This window comes from Pocillopora damicornis, chromosome 6 (assembly GCF_964200805.1).
Source record: "Pocillopora damicornis chromosome 6, jaPocDami1.2, whole genome shotgun sequence".
Lineage (NCBI taxonomy): Eukaryota > Metazoa > Cnidaria > Anthozoa > Scleractinia > Pocilloporidae > Pocillopora > Pocillopora damicornis.
In genome coordinates, this window is record NC_142675.1 from 4,542,501 (window position 1) to 4,561,868 (window position 19,368).

The following is a 19,368-nucleotide window of genomic DNA, read 5'->3' on the forward strand; positions in this document are numbered from 1 at the left end:
TTTCGGGGAATGTTTTACTTTAATTTTTTATGAGGAAGAGACTTTGATTATTCTTTTCTGTGATCAGCACTTGTCATGTTCAGCTTACATTTAAATACTACCCTGAATCAGGTGTAGTCTCCAGAATCACGTTTGAATCTAAACTGGGATGTCTTCCTTAATGGAACTTGGAACTATCTTAGATTGAAAATTTGAAATACGTCTTTGGGTCAGTGAAAATAACGAAAATTTCGAAAAATGGCTCTCTGCATTTGGGATTTATTGGCAAGAAATTGGGGATTTAAGATCCAGACTGTAAATGTTATATACGAATGAGAAGACAAGATATGGGAGTTTCGTCAGTTGGATTCGAAAAGACAGATCGGAAAAGCTACATAAGACACCCCTTGTGATTCGCTGTAACAATAAATTAACCTTGTAAACATATTTTCCAAAATTCTGATCACTGAAAAGTATTAGCGAATACCATGTTACCAAGAATTACATACGAAATAAAAAAAAAAAAAGATAATAAATTGAACATTTTTCAGTTATTTTGAAAACTGATAAGTCTTTTAAAAATATCGATAGTAATGGCATAGGCATTCTGCACGAAAAAATAGCTGCATAGAAAATAATAAACATATTTTCAGTAATTTGTATAACAAAACGAGGGTACGGAAAGCTACAACGCAATCTTAACAAAATAGGAAACAAGATTAAAAATGAAACAATTTGGATTGACGTAATTCGAAATTGAAAATGTAAATATTTGACAGAAAGATGTCATCAAGGTGTTTTGGTCGAATTTTACACAGCGATCACCATGCTTGAATCTTCACGCATCGTGGATTCACTGGACGGCCTCTCTTTTTGAAGTAAGGACCATTTAAGAAGTGCAAGCGAAATGAAATACAGGTTTGTGAAAAGGTTATGGGTGGACGACACATTTGATATTCGTAATTTTCACTTATTTATTTAGGATTGTAAATATGTGATAATTACAACCATCCCGTCAATGCGCGTCGAAAGTGTCTTGAATCGGGAGATTGTCTAAGGCAGAAGATGTTTTCATTCTAGAAATATTTCTTTCTCAAGATATTACTTTTCGTCATTTTCCATCACTTGCCGTTTGATAACAAAAATGACTTAAATATTTTTTCAGAGACTTTTTCGACTGATTTATGCATCCAATGCAGATGTTATCAGACGTTATAATTTGCATATCTTGGGAAAAGAGGAAATAAATTTGTTGATGGTCAGTGCCCACAACAAAGTTATGGCAGACTATAGCGAGTGTTTATCAGGTGTATAACTTAACAGAAGCAGTCAGACATAGAAGCCTTTCTCGTATTTTTGCTTCCCTTTGGACCTATGCCCTCTAGGAAAAGATCGCCTCGTTGGCTTTACGAAACTTGTCGAATTTATGAAAGAAAATGAGGCAAATGTTTTAGCAAAAAATTTCAAATTTCAGTTGTTTCTAGTAATCACTACGGTCATAATAGCTGGTCATAATGTTGGATCCAAATAAACCTTCCAAGGGGTGGAGAATGACTGGAAATATATGAAAAACCTTATATGTGCACTGCGGTGAAGAAATGACCAGCTCCCAGTTGGCTTGTTAGCTCAGTTGGTAGAGCGCTGCAACTGTATCGCAGGGGTCAGGGGTTCAAATCCCTACGGGCCTTAATTTTTCAGGTCTCCTTTCTCAACTACCGGTTCAGTTGTGTTCATAGCTGCGAGGATCGCTTATATCTCTTTTCTTCACCGCAGACTCCACTCAGCTAACTAGCTAGTGTCAAAAATTCAAGCTTTGCTTACAAAGGAAATTTATTATAGAGTGTAATGACAAATCGAGTCAGAGTGGACGTGATTGTTTGTGTTTGGTCAAAGCTAGTACAAAGTCTGGACTTCAATTCACTAGGATCCGTCTCTTTTACCAATTACTGTCTAGCGCTTGCGCAGAGAGGCGGACTTTTTACAGTCGTCACTCCACTCGAGCTTAAAATGTCTTCTCACGCGTTATCTTGTTTTCTATCAGATCCATCACATATAAATTACAGATGCCCGTGAAGAGTCTGAGATCTAATCATAAAATCAAGATTCTTTCTCGGATGAGTCATAAGTCGCGACAGAATTACGAATGATCTTTGCTACACCATCGACGGTGGATTGCTGTTGGTTGTCTATTGTCAAGATACTCTAGGTAGGTCACTATCTATTATTTCCAATGAATATCTTTTTAAGTATCTTAAATGAAAATGTCTGTCGTCTCAGCTAACGACCAAATGGCTAGAGATCGCTACCCTGTGCATGGTTTGTGCGGTTTTGTCTGTTTTCGTGAGAGTCGTTTTATTACCTGTGTTGATAAATCTGTGTCATTTGAACACTGCACGGCCACATTAAACTCATTTTAAGTGATGTAAGCTTCATTCGTATGATGTAATTTGATCATACCATGAGCTTATCTTTTTTGTGGAAATGAAAATGTCGCTGACGATAGTTGAAATATAGTTCAGTTTCTCGGCCGGATTTTCTTGTGAAGAGGTCTACTTCTTGGTACCCCAATGATTCCTCAATCATACAAATCCTACATTCAATAAAACGATTCACGTGCCGCTCTAACTACGGAGACTTGCAATATTTCGCCTTTGTTAAGCGGAGCTTGTGCTTATGTTCCAAGTTTATTCAAACACTTACTCAACCATACAAGTACTAGCGGCGAAGGCCCAAACTGGAGCAATATCTTGTTAAAATTTAATGTCTCTTGTAAGATAGATTATTATGCTAAAGATCCTATGTCAATTTGCATCTGAACGAAAGAGTGTTCATGCGAATTTTTTTTTACTGAATTAGCTTTCGTTCTCGCCAAGTTTTCTCTTTTGCGCCTGAGCAAAAAGCAAAGAAACCTTCCATACGTTTTTGTCTTCAAAAAAGTTGGATATAAATAATTGGGTTGTCCTAGCTGTTCAGCGTCAAATTATTTCGCAGATGCTGGTTTTGAGGATAATTTCTCAAAAAAGCATTTCCTATACTTATTGTATAGCGCCATGCAAAAAACTTTTATTCTGGCTGCTTCTTTTGATACTAATGCGACATGATCTTAACAAAAACTAAAAAAAGAAGCTGTATTCCTCGACTTAAATGGTTAGAAAATGTGAAGCTGCAACCGTCTCATTATTTCATTATCATGAACCTGTCAAAAATACGTGGGATCATTTACATGCAATTAAACTTCGATAGGAGGGCTATGAGGTAAAAATAAAATTGATTTGAAGGCGACGGTTCCATAACAGAATTTTGACATTAAAGGGATCCGAAATGTGACGTGTGCTTTCCCATGATTATGCAGGCTATGAAAACACAGTCTAAGGAAACAAATTTTGGAGGAATTTGTCTCCACTTTCTGTGCATTGTTACGATCAACCATCGTAGAGTTCTAAATAACAAACCTTGCGTTGCAAGACGCCATTGACTTAAAGTTAAATTATCATTTTTTTATCAAACTTAATTGCGTGTTATTTGCACAGTGCATTATTTTTTGTCAAACTAATAGAGCCCACTAAGGTCTGTCATTGATTCACAGCTGCTTATGATCAAGAACAAACCGACAAATTCACAAAGAAGTAAAATGACATGCGTAAAACGTAATTTCGCTATTTCCCTAGATTGTCTTCACTTTCCTACATTTTCTTTCTTTAAAATTGTTCATTCCACCGAAGGTAACTTTCTCTTTGGTTTGTCATCTTGTTCGTGAGACCACGTGGCTAATTACTTACTAAAATAAGTTTTAAAATACGGAGAACCTGCCCTAAGACTCGCGAGAAAGTACAAAGTCTCCTTTTTGAGTTAATCTTATTGTTTATTGGATTTGTGGTCTAAGATCACACAGATCACGGTGCATGCAAGGAACGGGGTTTTAGACGAGCTCCCATGGAATTCCAAAAAGTGCGCTATTTTAAGATTTATGTATCCACGTGGGTTATTGAGCTCTTCCCTGAATGACTCGTCTTACTGCATGGGCTTTTAGCAAGCACTATTCGTTAGAAACACATTTTTTCACGGTAACCTCAAACGATGGAATTAAAACAGAAGCAAATATTGATTACGATATGGATACTTGGGAACCCTGAATGCCTGCGATCAATGGCCGATCGATTTAACATTACAAAATCGATTTTAGTTCGTGTTTATCGCAGAATTTGTGGAGCGACTGCCAATAATCTTTCCGGTCAATATATGAGGTACCTACTTGTTTAAAAATGATTGATGTCGGATCCTTCGCTCAAAGGAATGCGTTGGATCAGTTATCCAATGATCCGTATTTAGATCGCGCAGATCAGTGAACCGATGAATCCTTGTCCAGAGTGGATTGGATAGATCACTGATCTAAAAATGGATTTGCTCAAAAGGAACGCCGCTGATCAGAAATCCTGATCCGGATTCTCACAAAGGAACGCACCCTGAGATTTTTTTATTAGGGTTTTTTATGGAGAAAATCAAAATGTCCTGCTGCATTCCTTTTCCTGTTTCCAGTATTTCCATTCCTGTTCATAGCTCCAGTGACGTCCTGAAATATCATCGACTCAACCAAAGTGAGCTTAGTTTTTAAAAAAATTTTACTTTAAAAATGTTTTGCTTCCTCTTAGTTGACAATCGATTCCTCTCACCATACCCCAGGTTGGTATTGAATAAGATTTTAGGGGGCCAAGGGTGTTCCCTTAACTGATTTTTTATTCAGTAATAACAGTCTTATCCTATTAAACTTTAGCAACAGAAAAAACAGGGAACTAAAGATGAAACCAGATACCGAGTGGATTGTTATCACAGTCCTCTACGCCATCACGATGCTCGCAGCGTTTGCAGGGAATAGTTTCCTCGTCTACATCGTGTGCAAGAAGCCTGAAGTGAGATCACTGACAAGCTTTATGTTCGTCAACATGGCTATCGCTGATTTGCTTGTAACCTTGGTAGTGATGCCCTGGTCGATTTCCTTTATATATACAGACGGTTTGTGGATGATCCCGGGGGTATTTGGAAAAGTCATGTGCAAAGGTGTTGTGTACACTGCCTACGTCACTTTAACAGCATCCATCCTCTGCCTGACTTTCATGGCAATCGACAGGTTCTGTGCCATCGTTCATCCCCTCCGACGCCATCTTTGGTTTCGAAAGCCTAAACTAACCGTTCCATTTATTTGGATCGGCTCACTGGTCTCCATGTCCGTTTTCCTTGTTATTCAAACCGTGGAGGACTACAATAATTCTTCCTATTGCATGCTATCTGTTTACATCTTGGGTGATCCAGATAGGGCTCTACGAGGAATATACCTCCTCCTTTTGGTCGTCAACTATTTCATCCCCTTGGCCGTTATTTATTGTCTGTATACCATTACTGCATGGAATTTATGGTTCCATGTTGCACCTGGAGTAAATACTTTGGGAGGAAATCGAGCGCAACTCGAAACCTTTAAGAGGAGAGTGGTTCGGATGCTCATTATTGTTACCTGTGCCTTTGCATTTTGTTGGCTCCCACCACAAGTGGTCCACATGATGATCGTCATTCGCGCATCAAAGTTTCAGCTACAGCCGTTTGTCAGCTTTGTTTGTTTCTGGTTTGGACACGCCAACAGTGCCGTTAACCCATGGCTGTACATTTTTCTGAGCACCAAGATAAACGCAGCATTTACTAGGATCGTCAGTAGAAAAAGCAGCCGGTTGCCTTCAAGTCTCACCATCAAAACATCAGATGCCGTCTTACCACCTGAAGATGAAGCAATCCAGAAAGAATCAACAATATAATCCCTCTCATAACATGAAACTTTTATTACCAATTTGGTAATTGTAAGATAGGAACTCGCTTAAAACGGATTTGCGTATTACTAATTATATGATATAATACAAACACCTGTATACGGTTTCAGAAAAGTTACTGTAGTAATCCGAGTAATTTGATGAGAAATTAATAATTGCAAGTAATTTCGACAAGAACCGTTCTATCGGCTGGTAAGAATAAAAAAGGGGATCCGTGGGATAGTGAACTATAGGAAGAAGCATACTGGCATTGCTTCTGCGATGTTCTAGGCAGTGTGGTGAGGGTGCTGAACTAGTGATCTGGTGGTCACGGGTGCAAGCCCTCTACTCTAATACTTGCTGGATTTGTTCTCGTTTTTCCGTAGGGTCGATTCCTTGACTCACTTTGTATACAGCCAACTGGTGTGCCCCCTGCTGGTTGGTATTTTTAAAGAATTTGATTATTTACAACATCTGTTTTCCAATTTGATTGAAATGAGCATGAGAGCCCTATGGGGTATTGGTCAAAAAGGAAACACTGACATGTTTATTCAGTGCTCCGGGTAGCGTTAATTAAGTGTATTTGCATACCGTTTTCGCGATAATAATTTAATTTTCACTATTTCAGATTATAATTAGCTGTTCTGAAAGGAGATTTGTAAGAGCCTCCGGTTATGACATACACAATTAAAGCAAAAGAAATACTTATGGACCAAGAATCGTCTTACTCCGTTTAGAATGGAGCGCGCTAACCACTTGGCCACCCGATCTCTCTTAAGGCTGCAATATTTCTTCTTTTTTTTGTCTGAATTTGTTCTGAAATAATATAATTTTAAATAAAAAACAACAGCAACTGAAAAGGAAAGAGAAAATGAAGCTAATATTCAGGGGCTTGGACATCTGAGAAGAATATAGAGAAATAGAGTTCAATTTTCAGAACTATCCAGCAAATGTTTTGATTTTAATAATAATGAGAAGAAAGGCGTTGTGAAACGAGGTATTTCACAGTCATTACCGGCGATCTAGCTAATTAGCGAAGTAGCTAATTCACCTGTCCGCTATATACTAATTTGTTTTGTTTATTCATTATTTTCTCATCGATACTAACCAATCGTTCCTCACAGTTTTCTTTAATTCTGAGGCACACAATGATAGTTTCAAGTAAGAGCTCTGTGTTATGGGGCGTTAATTTTGTTTTTAGGTTTCAAGTGTCATAGGGACAAAATGGGGACAATAGGATAAAATGAGATTTTCAAGGGGAGCTCGGTAATCCCTCGACAAAATACCATAAGAAAATATGCACTTTATTTAAAAACGAACATGCAGCTGGGAACCTGAAAAAGATAATCTGTGACTTCGTTAAGAATTTGAACATCAGACCTTCCCATGGTGCTTTAAACTACGGAGCTGCGTTACAAGCCACTCCAGCATACTGATAAGATCGGCAATCAGTATTTGCTTGAATATTCATCGGAAACTTTCGAGGGGGGAGGAGATGGGAGAGACTATGTGACCCTTAGTAGGAGGAGTAGGAGCACGCCTCATCTTATGTATTTCTGGCCTGGATTCGACTCCCCGGCGATTCTGGTACATGTGGGTTGCCTTTGTTACCGTTTTTTTTCCTCTAGCCATCTTAATTTTCTCCCAATATTGATAAGATCGATATCATTTTTGGATTATCCAGAAAAAATAAGAATTCTCGTAAAGGAAATAACCGTGATTGGCCTTGGAGAAGAGGTCGAAAAAAAATACAAAACAAGGAACGTCTCAGTGAAGACGATGAAACAAATATCAAATTCGTAGGAGAGGCCATTAATTGCATACCTCTGGCAAATGAAGATGGAGCTGATTTTGAAAATGCCGGTTTAATTTTTAATCCTCCAGTCAGGCAGTTTATTGTTATAGCAGGAAAGGGTGATTCGGAATATTACTTCTCCGAGGATGGCAGCAACAATATAACCTGTAAATGTGTCAGCAAACCCTGACTGATGTACCTCTGAAACGAAGGCACATTAGGTTTTTCTAGTATCACCTTGTTATTGTTTCTTGCTGAAATATTCATCATGGCTTTCAGGTCTAATTAAGTGTAATCTTGGCGAGTTAAATATAGGTTTTAGGTCTCATTTAGTTGTGCATTTTAGAGCCCCAAACACTCTAGCCAAAGGTCCTCTTTTAGTTAATTTCTCTGCGATACACAGAACGTCACTGCCTTCGTAGTTCCCGATCGCTATGTTCTGAAAGCTGCTCTTGCAGATTAAATTGTTGAGTACTGCTAAGTAAATGCAAGGAGATCTTAGATGCGACCTCCCTTTGAAAAGGCCTCTATGGAAAAAGAGAGTGTTGCGAAGTGCTATTACGATGCAAGGTTTTTTAAGGTTAGTATTCAAAGATTGTATCAGTCTCACCCCCTTACGATAAGTTTCATTGTTGCCTTTCTCCTCTGGTTGTGCAATTACTCGAACTTGAAATTTTGTTTCTAAACTGGTCGTGTTGAGAACATTATTTTCAGCTTTTTAAATTTCACACGTAAAAAATTTTAGCTGATTATTGTATAGTAGTTGTGCGAGTCTTATCAATTTTAGAAGCCCGCAAGGTTGAACTCGTTATTTAAACATTAACAATAGTTTGTGCTGACTCTATTTATGAGGCTTGTTTCTCGAACGAAGACGTTCGTCGGTGGTCATGTTTGGATGTGTTTAGTGCACTTGTATAAAAAATACATTTGACCAGGTCAGAATTTTAAACAAGGGGTTAAACTCTGTAGAGACAGTCAGCGCATTACGCACATGTTCACTAATAAGGTACTTTAGAGCGTGCACTAGAGTGAATAAAAGAGAGAGACAATTTGGTTAGCTGTAGAAAATGTAATAAAGAAGAAGACAACCAGGAGTCTTGGTGCCTCCTGTTAGGGTGGGTCTACTCAGAAGCTAGTTTTCCCTGTCATTGAACCTTATGGAAGGTTATACAATGGACAACTAACGAAGTTACTCGGACTACCATTTTATTATTCATCGCGAGAAATGTATAGAAAATCCTTGTATGCAATGATGCATGGTTATAAAACTTTTCTTACGTAACCCTTTAACTCTCATGAGTGACTAAGACAGAATTTCTCCTTACCAAATCAATACAATATCAAACAGGCAAGTGATGAGAAAAATATATCAGCTAGGGGACTATTAGTTGATCCAATACCAAATTCTCAGAGCTAACATCATAGGAGTTGTAGGGCAAACAGAAAAGAGAATAACTAATGAGATCTTGGGTGTGAAAGGGTTAAGGGAAACACTGAAGTACCGAGGAATCCCAAACAGAAAATTTTTTCAGTTGATTTCCTGGCCTTTGTTACCTATTCTGTTCTTTTGACTTTGTGTTTTTGATTTTATTTTTGGCATAACAGGAAACGCAAATATACTGTGATAGAGATTCAGCTTAAAAAAAAAAAAAAACGTGCACATATTAATCAAACGATGGCGAAGTGTTAACAAGGTCACCTTCAGCCTCACTTCAAATCAAAGGCTTGGCAATTAAGTACACAACTGTAAAATGGCCTATTCAAAGGGAAATAGATTGTCCAGAAATCCTGAAAGACTGCGAAAGTTGTGGAGATGCATATTAAAGTACCCTAATGATAAAGTAAATAACACCATTATTAGGTCATTCAATTCAGAATCCCGCTGCATGATCCTTCACGATAAAGTTTTATGCCGAAAAGTGGGTCATTTCGCTCTGATGCCGGATTATCTCCAATACATAATTTGCGTAGTTATATTTATGCTATACAGATACGGCACGTCTCGATGAATCAATTTCTCCCTTTGGTAATGTTTGGTTGAGTGTCGTGAAATACACGTTTTTGCATACATTTTAGTAGTTTATCAGTAACATTAACCGCCCAAACTAGGTCAGAGTATTGTCACTGTTCTCGAAATAAATCGTTTTTCGTCGCAGTAAACTCCAGCAAAAAGCAGGTTATGATGTTTGGTATATAAAAAGTTCTTTAGGAAAGAGCCATTTGGCAAATTTATTTCCAAGGCCGTCAAAAATACTGGAATACGTGGCAGAGTCATTAACCACTCTGTACGTATTTCGTCCATCTCACGTCTCCTTTCAATGCCAGATGCGGATACCTCAGAAAATTTTGTTGGTTTATAACATAAGTACTAACTGTAAATACTAACCTGGTTTATGCGCTTTGCCCTCGAGCTCGGTTAGCAAGAGGTATCTCGTGCTCTCCAAACTTCCCGCGTACATCCATTTAACAAATAGAGTGTGTCATCAGTGACACACTCGGCTGCGCCTCGTGTGCCACTTTTTTGTTCTTACCACATTTTGACGTCATCTGTGATCTATTACTGAACAGACGCACGGCAACTTGGAATCTATTTGTTTTATATAATAAAGAATTAAAAGAAGTTTTAATGATGACGTCATCTATACGTCTGTCCTCCAATAAATTATAAGTGAGAACCAATTAAAACGCGTGCATAACTGAGCTTATTATATAAACCTCGATTTACGCACGCTAAGCATGGACCAACTTTTTATGAAGCTGACAATTTGAAACATCCTGTTTACGAAGGTGATCGATATATTTTTTCGTTGAGGTCAGTCCTGTCTTTAAGTAAGTATCCTGAGAAAGATAATTAAAAAGTTTATTATACAAATTTGTTGAAACGTCTACGGATCGAGAGACAAGCGAAGCAACTGCGTCAGTATTTACCTTTAAGGAAAAACCCCGAGAAATCAGTCACATTTTAAAACGCTTTATTATAGCTTAGCGTGCGTGCTTGCCCTATATAAGTCCTATTGAGCCGCTATGAACAATGACGTGAGCATTTTACATGGCTTCAGATTTCCGTCCTGTTAAGCTGCAGTGCAGTTCTCCTTCTCTTTGAAATATGGAAGAAACCAGCGAAGAACTGCCCAATTTTTCTATCGGCATTGACCTTTTAGGTCCTCATCCAACAAGCAACAGAAATAAAGCCGAAAAAAACTCGCAAGTTGCACGTTTCGCGAATTTGTCGGAAGACCAGCTGCAGCAAATTTTGGCCAAAAGACATTCACTGGGAACCAAAAAAGGTGACCAATTGGTCATTAATAACTTCAGAGGTAAAATTTCCGCTTTTATTGTTGTAACCTTGGGAATTTACCAAAACCAAAAACATCACAATTATACTCTATCACAATAAAAGGCTTCTTCGCGCAGATACTTGTTGTCGCTCTGTTTGTTATAAAAGAATATACTTTTGCTTTTAGCTGTGCGTATATCGAGTTATGGATGCACTTGAGATAATAACGTAACGTCAGAAGAGCGGTGTTCTTCTACTTTACAGTTATGTTTTGATCTAGATTTGATGCGCCATAATGTACTACACCATTACCTAAAAATAACAATTTGTTCATCATCAACTAGAACTGTCTGGTCTCCATTTAGGGCAGCAGAGGTTTTCATATGTCAGACACGTTCACCCAGACTGTAGGCGGAAGATATAATCCGGTGATAACCAATCATTGTCAATATGTGTTTTGGCGTTCGATTTCACAAAATATTGATTTAGTTTGGGTTTCCTCATTTCTTGTTTACACCCGGAAAGCGTTATCCGTCTAAAATGGAAATTTTAAGGAAGTTTTTACTTAATTTTTTTTATAAGGAAGAGACTTTTATTATTCTATTTTGTGATCAGCATTTGTCATGTTCTGCTTGCATTTAAATACTACCCTGAATCAGGTGCAGTCTCCAGAATCACGTTTGAATCTAAACTGGGATGGCTTCCTCAATGGAACTTGTAAAATAACCATCGAAGGCCATCTTAGATTAAAAATTTGAAATACGTTTTCGGGTTAGTGAAAATAACGAAATGTTTACATTCGGGACTATTTGGCGAGGGAATTGGAGATTTAAGATCCAGGACTGTAAATATTATAAATGAACGAGGAGACAAGATGTAAGAGTTTCACCAATTGGATTCGAAAAGACAGATCGGAAAAGCTACATAAGACACCCACTGTAACCCGCTGTAACTATAACTTAACCATGCAAACATATTTTCCAAAATTCTGATCACATGAAAGTCTTAACGAAAACCGTGTTACCACGCAATACATACGAAATAAAAAATAATAATAAATTGAACATTTTTCAGTTATTTTGAAAACTGATAAGTCTTTTAAAAATATCCACAGTGATGGCGCAGGTATTCTGTACGCAAAAATTGTAGCATGTAAAAAAGTAAACATATTTTCAGTAATTTGTATAAAAAAAGGGTACGGTATGCTACCACGCAATCAAAACATAATAGGCCAAATTTAAAAATGAAACAATTTGAATTGACGTAATTCGAAATTAAAACTGTAAAAATTTGAAAGAAAGATGCCATCAAGGTGTTTTATAACATAGCTAGTAAATTTGTCTAATCAAATTCAATTGTGCGAGCGTGCTTCATATCCCTATTGTACACGCTCATGACGTCAGCAAACACATCCCTCGAGAAAAGAATTTTCCTTCGGGTTGAAAATGTTATAAGAGAATTGGTTCTCGGCTACGCCTCGAGCAACTCTTATGCATCTTTCGTGCTCTCCAAACTTCCCGCATGCTTCATATCTCGATGAACGCACGCTGACATATGAACCAATTGTGATTGGTTGAATTTTACGCAGCAAGCTCCATGCTTGAATCTTCACGCATCGTGGATTCACTGGACGGCCTCTCTCCTTGAAGTAAGAAACCTTTAAAAAGTGCAAGAGAAATTAAATACAGGTTTGTGAAAACATTATGAGTGGAAGACACATTTGATATTGGTAATTTTCACCTATTTATTTAGGATCGTATGTGTGTGATAATTATAATTATTGTTTTTTTAGAGGGCACGGTAACGAATCCTGCAATCTGATTGGTTCTTTACCCGGTCAGTATTTTCCTATCTCTGCCCACGGGCCACGGTAACGCTTTCGTGAGTCGCCGTGTACATCTCAACTTTCGTTGCCATTTTTCATAAATATACCTCGTTTTGCCCGCTGGGCAGTATTTTTAAGCAAACACATCGGTCACTACCTCAAGCCGACTTATGAATCCTCTCTTTCTCTCTCTCAAATCAATTTAGTTGACAAAAAAATATTGGTTTCAGAATGAATTTGTATAGGCAATGGTGTCATTACGTCGGTTGACAAGCGGCCTAAAAACCGTCTGCAATTGATTTTAATCATTCACAAAAAGTACTTAGAAAGTTAAAACGTGAGGTATTTGGTTACAGGTAAACTGAACAATGGAACTTTCATTCATTTAATGTCTGAATTTTCTCAAACAATTTGTTCGTAGTAAAAGAGCGAGCGAAGTTTTAATTTCAGTTCGACAATAAATATACGCTCTTGGTGAGTCTTTCAAAGTCCGTTCAATTTGGACATTTGGACCATAAATTGCACAACAGAAACTGAAGGAATTTATTGAGAAAAGGCCGCATCAAATCCCCTTAGGTCTCGTTGGAGTGTGCCGTTCGAATTCAGTTTTTGTGGAGGAAAGACCAGATTTACACACGCCGTTGCAGCAAACAAACGAGCAAACTCTCACAACTTCAAAATAAAAAATTTGAATTTACTCACAATTACTTTCCTCGCCGTTTACTTAATGAACAGAGGTAAATCTTCGTACATGAATGAATCGTCGATGAGAGTGAATAATACTTTCCGTTATATCATTGATTGTTTTTGAAGAAAACATTGTCGTGACAGTCCTTGCCAAACTAGTTCCGTTGTTTTTCAAATCTTCTTGCGCTTTTTTTTTCTTACGCGCTCTCTAATTGACAGGTGTCAGATTGTGGCAGATACTTGTAAAAATAATGTTTCAAAGTTTGTTTGGAAGCCTTTTAAATCATCTTTATCGTTACGGAAATGAAAATGTTTCGCTGATGCATCTCTCTTTAATTTGCATCACCGCTATTTTAACTACCATTTACTCACTCAAAAATTGTTCAGTTTATGGAAGATCTTGCCGTATTTACTGCCCTAAATCATTCGGGTTCTTTTGGAAAGAATTTCGTCAAGTTTAAAAAACAATAAATATGTTATTTACCGGCTAAGGGTCGGTCCGTATGGTGAAAAACTGTGACCTCGGTCTTGAAAATGCTGCCCTCGGCCCACGGCCTCGGGCAGTATTTTCAAGACCTCGGTCACAGTTTTTCACCATACGGACCTCCCAGCCGGCAAATAACATATATCTATCCTGTCAATGTTGCCTCATCAGCGCGTCGAAAGTGTTTTGAATCGGAAGATTGTTTAAGGCCGAAGATGTTTTAATTTGGAAATATTAATTTTTCTTTCTCATGGTATTAATTTTCGTCATTTGCCATCACTGCCGTTAGATGACAAATCAGGTTTCAAGAGAGGAGGACAGTAGGACTGGTTCCGTACTGCATACAGTCGACTTTTCGCTCTTTTGATTACACTGAAAAAAAAGAAGGAAAAACCTGAAGAACTAAGATTCGAATCCTCACCTGGTTATAATATTATAATATTTCCTTGGCCCCGCCTTTGTGAAAAATGGCTGAAATCTTTTTCCAGAAACGTTTTTGACTGATTTATGCGTCCGATGCAGATGTTATCAGACGTTATAATTTGATAGTCAGTGCCAACAACAGCAATTCGTAATTTCAAGTTCCACATCTTCGTGGAGAAGACGAAAGTTGTAAGAACAAAAACGTGCCACACGAAGCACAGCCTAGTGTAACACTGATGTGAGCTATTACTGAAGAGACCCACGGCAACATTTATTTGCTTAAATATTGATAATCTGGACGCCAACGAGAGTCTCTCCTCAAATTGAACATTAGTAAAAACTAATCAAAATGAGTGTGATTCATCTTGTTATACAAAGTTATGGCGGAGTCAGTACAGCGAGTGTTTATCAGGTGTATAACTTAACAGAAAAAGCAGTCAGACATAGAAGTCTTTCTCGCATGACTTCAAATTTATTGATCTACAGATAAACATTAAATATTGGGAATTTTGGATCGTGACACGAAAAGGTTAATAACATGGGGATGTAAAGTGTGAAAAAAGTGGGATGACCTCTCTGAATAAATTCCGACTCTATGCTTTTCCTTTGTTCTATAAAACCAGAAGAGTCGTCATTACGGACATAAATACAATGTTTGTTTTTCCAAACCGATGTACATCAGAGTTGTAATCCTTTTAAGGACTTTTAACCCTCCTAAATAAATGTAGCTGAGTTAAAAATTGATCACGTAAGCCTCGTCTTTTGATACAAGCACTTTGATCGTCGCTTGATGCGAGCGCTTTTCCTTCGCACAGTTCAACCGTACCGGCAATTTCTAGACATAAATTCGTTGCTATATAGACCTAAGATTGCACGTGAATTGACTATTCCTCGTTCTTTCATCCACTGCTATGCCAGCCGAGCCACCACATATATAGACCTAAGACTAAACACGCACATCCATTATTCCTCGTTCTTTCATCCTCTGCCGAGTCAAACACGCCAATAGCTGTGTAGATGCTACCATTACTTTATTTAAGCGGCGCTGGTAGATGATTTGGTTTGATGATAGCCTAGAGTGACAGCTTTGAACCAGTGTGTTCGTCATCGAACTAAACGTTCTACTTCTCAAACCAACGAGCACACCAGTCAAACCAGTTCGTTTTGTCAACTGATCGAAGGAAGACTTCACTCAGCTAACTTGCTTATAAACGAAATTTATTATCGAGTGTAAGAAAAATAGCTGAGATTTAATTAATCATAAAATCAAAATGCTATCCCGGATGAGTTAAAAGTCGCGACTAAATTACGAATGATCTTCGCTACGATTGACGGCAGACTGTTGTTGGTTGTCTGTTGTGAAGAGAGTCTGCGGGTAAGTCACCGTCTATTATTTTCTCTTAAAGAAAATGTCTGTCGTCTCAGCTGACGACCCAACGGCTAGAGATCGCAGCCCTGTACATGGTTTGCGCGGTATTGTCTGTTTTCGTTAGAGTTGTTTTGTTACCTGTGTTGATAAACCTGTGTCATTTCAACACTGCACGGCCACAATTTTATGCTATTTTAAACCTATTTCTGGTGTCTCTACCATGGCTAGAAGCTCCTCCACTTTCGTTTCCAAAAGCACAGTAAGAACAAAATCTGCGACTCAGAGCAGGCCCTTTGCAACAACTTCCGCTAGCTTGCCAATGAACTAACTATACAGTAATAAGGATATTCTGCTCGAATCTCCAACTGAACAAGTACACAGATCGCGAAGAGGTGTCTAGGTCAGTTTTATTATCATTTACGTAGGCATCGTCGCTTGACGCTTTTCGTCGCACGGTTCAACCGTACCTGTACATGCGTCTTTTTCATTTCTGGTTTGCTTAGCCATCGTGTCACATGCGATAAGCGTCATTTCATTTATCGAGCTCCAGTGACTATCACACAGTACTCTTACAACTTAAACCTCTCCGCTCTGTGCTCATTTTTGCTAGCATTTTAAACTGAACGAACAAGGCAGCCACAGGGCTCTATGCCAAAATACACTGAACCTGATTCAGTTGTGGATGGTAAGTGATGTAAGCCTTATTCGTTTAATGTAATTTGATCCAAGCAGGAGTCTCATATGCCGTAAGTATGTCTCTTGATGATTTTCATACCATGAGCTTATCTTTTTTGTGGAAATGAAAATGTCGCTGACGATATTTGAAATATGGTTTAGTTTTTCGGCCGGATTTTCTTGTTATGTGGGCTACTTCCTGATACCGCAATCATTCCTCAATCATACAAATGCTACGTTCAAGAAAACGATTCATGTACCGGTTTAACTATGGAGACTTGAAATATTTCGCCTTGGTTAAGCTGAGCTGGTGCTTATGTTCCAAGTTTATTCCAACACTTGCTCAATCATACGAGTATTAGCGAAGGGCCAAACGGGCGCAATATCTTGTTTAAATTTAATGTCTCTTGTAAGATAGATTATTATGCTGAAGATCCTATGTCAATTTGCATCTGAACGAAAGAGTGTTCATGCAGAATTTTTTTTTACTGAATTAGCTTTCGTTCTCGCCAAGTTTTTTCTTTTGCGCCTGAACAAAAAGCAGAGAAACTTTCCGTACGTTTTTGTCTTCCAAAAAGCTGAAGGTAAATAATTGTGTGGTCCTAGCTGTTTAGCGTCAAATTACCTTGCAGAAGCTGGTTTTGAAGATAAGTTTTTACAAAAGCATTTCCTATACTTATTGTATAGCGCCACGCAAAAAATATTTATTCTGGCTGCTTCTTTCGATATGAATGCGACATGATCTTGACAAAAACTGAAAAAAAAAGGCTGTATTCCTAAACTTGAATCATTAGGAATTGATTAGTTCAGGAAATGTAAAGCTGCAAAGCGCCGCGTCAAAGCGCTATTCCTATCCCCTGTCAATGCACCATCCATCAAACATTAATTGAACTATTTTATTAACAGTCAGGCTGATGGAGACTCTTGGGGAAATGTAGAAACTGCACCTTTAAACATAAAGGCCAAAGTTGACTACAGATTCTTGCAGTCAAATGAAAGAAACAACGATTAGAAAGTATATCAATTAATTCATGAGAGAGAGCTTTTCGTTTGTGTTATATTAAACAAGTATTTACTCAGGCACAACAAGTACAAGAATTGAGATTTGTTTTGATTTTGTAGGGAACGTTGAAATGTTGGTTTCATTGAGGTAAAATATTGGAAAAGTTCTCGTTTTTAACATTTTAATTTTGACATCAGTAAAGTGATCCGAAGTGTGACGTGTGCTTTCCCATGATTATGCAGGTTATGAAAACACAATGTAAGGAAACAAATTTATAAGGAATTTTTCTCCACTTTTTGTGCATTGTTACGATCAATCACCATAGAATTCTAAATAACAAAACCTTGCGTTCCAAGACGCCATTGACTTAAAGCTAAATTATCATTTTTTTTTATTAAACTTAATTGCGTGTTATTTGCCCAGTGCATTATTTTTTTGTCGAACTAATAGAGCCCACTGAAGGTCTGTCATTGATTCACAGCTGCTGATGATCAAGAACAAACCGACAAATTCACAAAGAAGTACAATGACATACGTAGAACATAATTTCGCAATTTCCCCAGATTTCCTTCACTTTCCTAGATTACATTGAAATTGTTCATTCCACCGAAGGCAACTTTCTCTTTGGTTTGTCACACTGTTCGTGAGACCACTTGGCTAATTACCCACTAAAATGAATTTTAAAATACGGAGCACCTGCCTTAAGACTAGCGAGAAAGTACAAAATCTTCTTTTTGAGTTGATCTTGAATTTCCGCACGTAAAGAGGGTTTCTTTCTTGTTTGTTTGTTTTTATACTCAAGTTTATGAATTAAAATCAACGGGGAGATCAAAGGCAAAAATGGGATTATTTATAGGAACGGACTGTAAATGACATGCGACATGTCCTAATTTGATGGTAAATCAATAATAATCCCTATTCAATAAATTATGGGTAACATCCATAAAAAATACTCTGCCTCTATGTAACTTAACTCAAATATATCACATAAGGCTTGCTTTGAAGACAAATAGCTTCTAAACGGTGTTCATAAGTTTGACCTCTTGACTGAGCTCTAAGTAGTTTTTCTGTGACTTTCAAAGCGGAAGACAAAGCCCGTGTTATACGTGTCTTGAAAATTGATATGGGGCATGTTGGATTTGAGATCCATTTGAGGACTCCCACACGCAAACATTTATGTTTGATATTCCTGTCCAGCTGTCAAGAAGAGATGCGACCGAGACCCGCATTAATATTCATAGCAAATCATTTTGAAATGGTTAAAAAAGGGAAGGGATCAGGAATAACCTCTTTAGTTCATCAGGGTTCCTCAGTCTCAGGCCATTGAATTCTCAAACCGTTGGACAGGCGAAGCAACTTTATCGATCTCCAAAGGTTTACCGTGTTTCTTATTTCAGATGAACCTGAAAAAACGCTCGGATCAGTGCGGTTGAAATGTTATTTTTTCCTTTTTTTAATCTTCCTTTAGTAATAAGAGGCTAGAAGTCTGTTTGCTGACAGCGGACTTCAGTGCATTCTATCGCAGGTACGTTCAACTGCCATGAGACGTTCAACGCTTCTTAACTCACAACAATTTGGAGGGAAACAAGTTGACTTTGTAAGGCGAATATATAGACAGATTGATTTCCTGTTTCCAAACTAATTCTAACAACGTTACAGTCCATCAAAAATAATTATATACATGCGCCAACGGTGTCTTCAATAAGACATCATACATTGTTGTCGTTTCCTTCTGATAATTTTTCTGGTAATTTTCGTTATTGTTATTATGCGAACAATTGAAGGAACCGTGCAGAAAATTGAAAATAATAAAAAAAAAGAAAAAAACTGTTTCTGAAAGTTATCTTTATTCATCGGGACGGAAAACGACAAATAAGAAGATGACAAATTAGAAACGCTTTCGTCATAAAGGCAAACCAACAACGAAGACCAGTATTTATACATTTTGAGGATGAGAATACTTAATACATCTATGCAGAAGTGCTTAACCATGACTTCATTACTAAGATCACACAGATCACGGCGCATGAAAGAAACGGAGTTTTAGACGAGCTCTCAG

At 37.8% G+C, this 19,368-nt stretch overlaps 1 protein-coding gene across 1 annotated transcript in view; it reads left to right on the forward strand.

The window, feature by feature from the left end:
• Positions 1–6,487, forward strand: part of LOC113680103 (allatostatin-A receptor) — a 6,603-nt gene extending 116 nt beyond the window's left edge. The window contains exons 1-3 of the mRNA XM_089210335.1: positions 1–897; positions 2,021–2,185; positions 4,751–6,487. The exon at positions 1–897 is cut by the window's left edge and continues 116 nt beyond it. Of these exons, the coding sequence (XP_089066461.1) occupies positions 4,776–5,780 (1,005 nt within the window). The 5' untranslated portion in view covers positions 1–897; positions 2,021–2,185; positions 4,751–4,775 and the 3' untranslated portion in view covers positions 5,781–6,487. The remainder of the gene's footprint in view (positions 898–2,020; positions 2,186–4,750) is intronic.
• Positions 6,488–19,368: the final 12,881 nt, after the last annotated feature.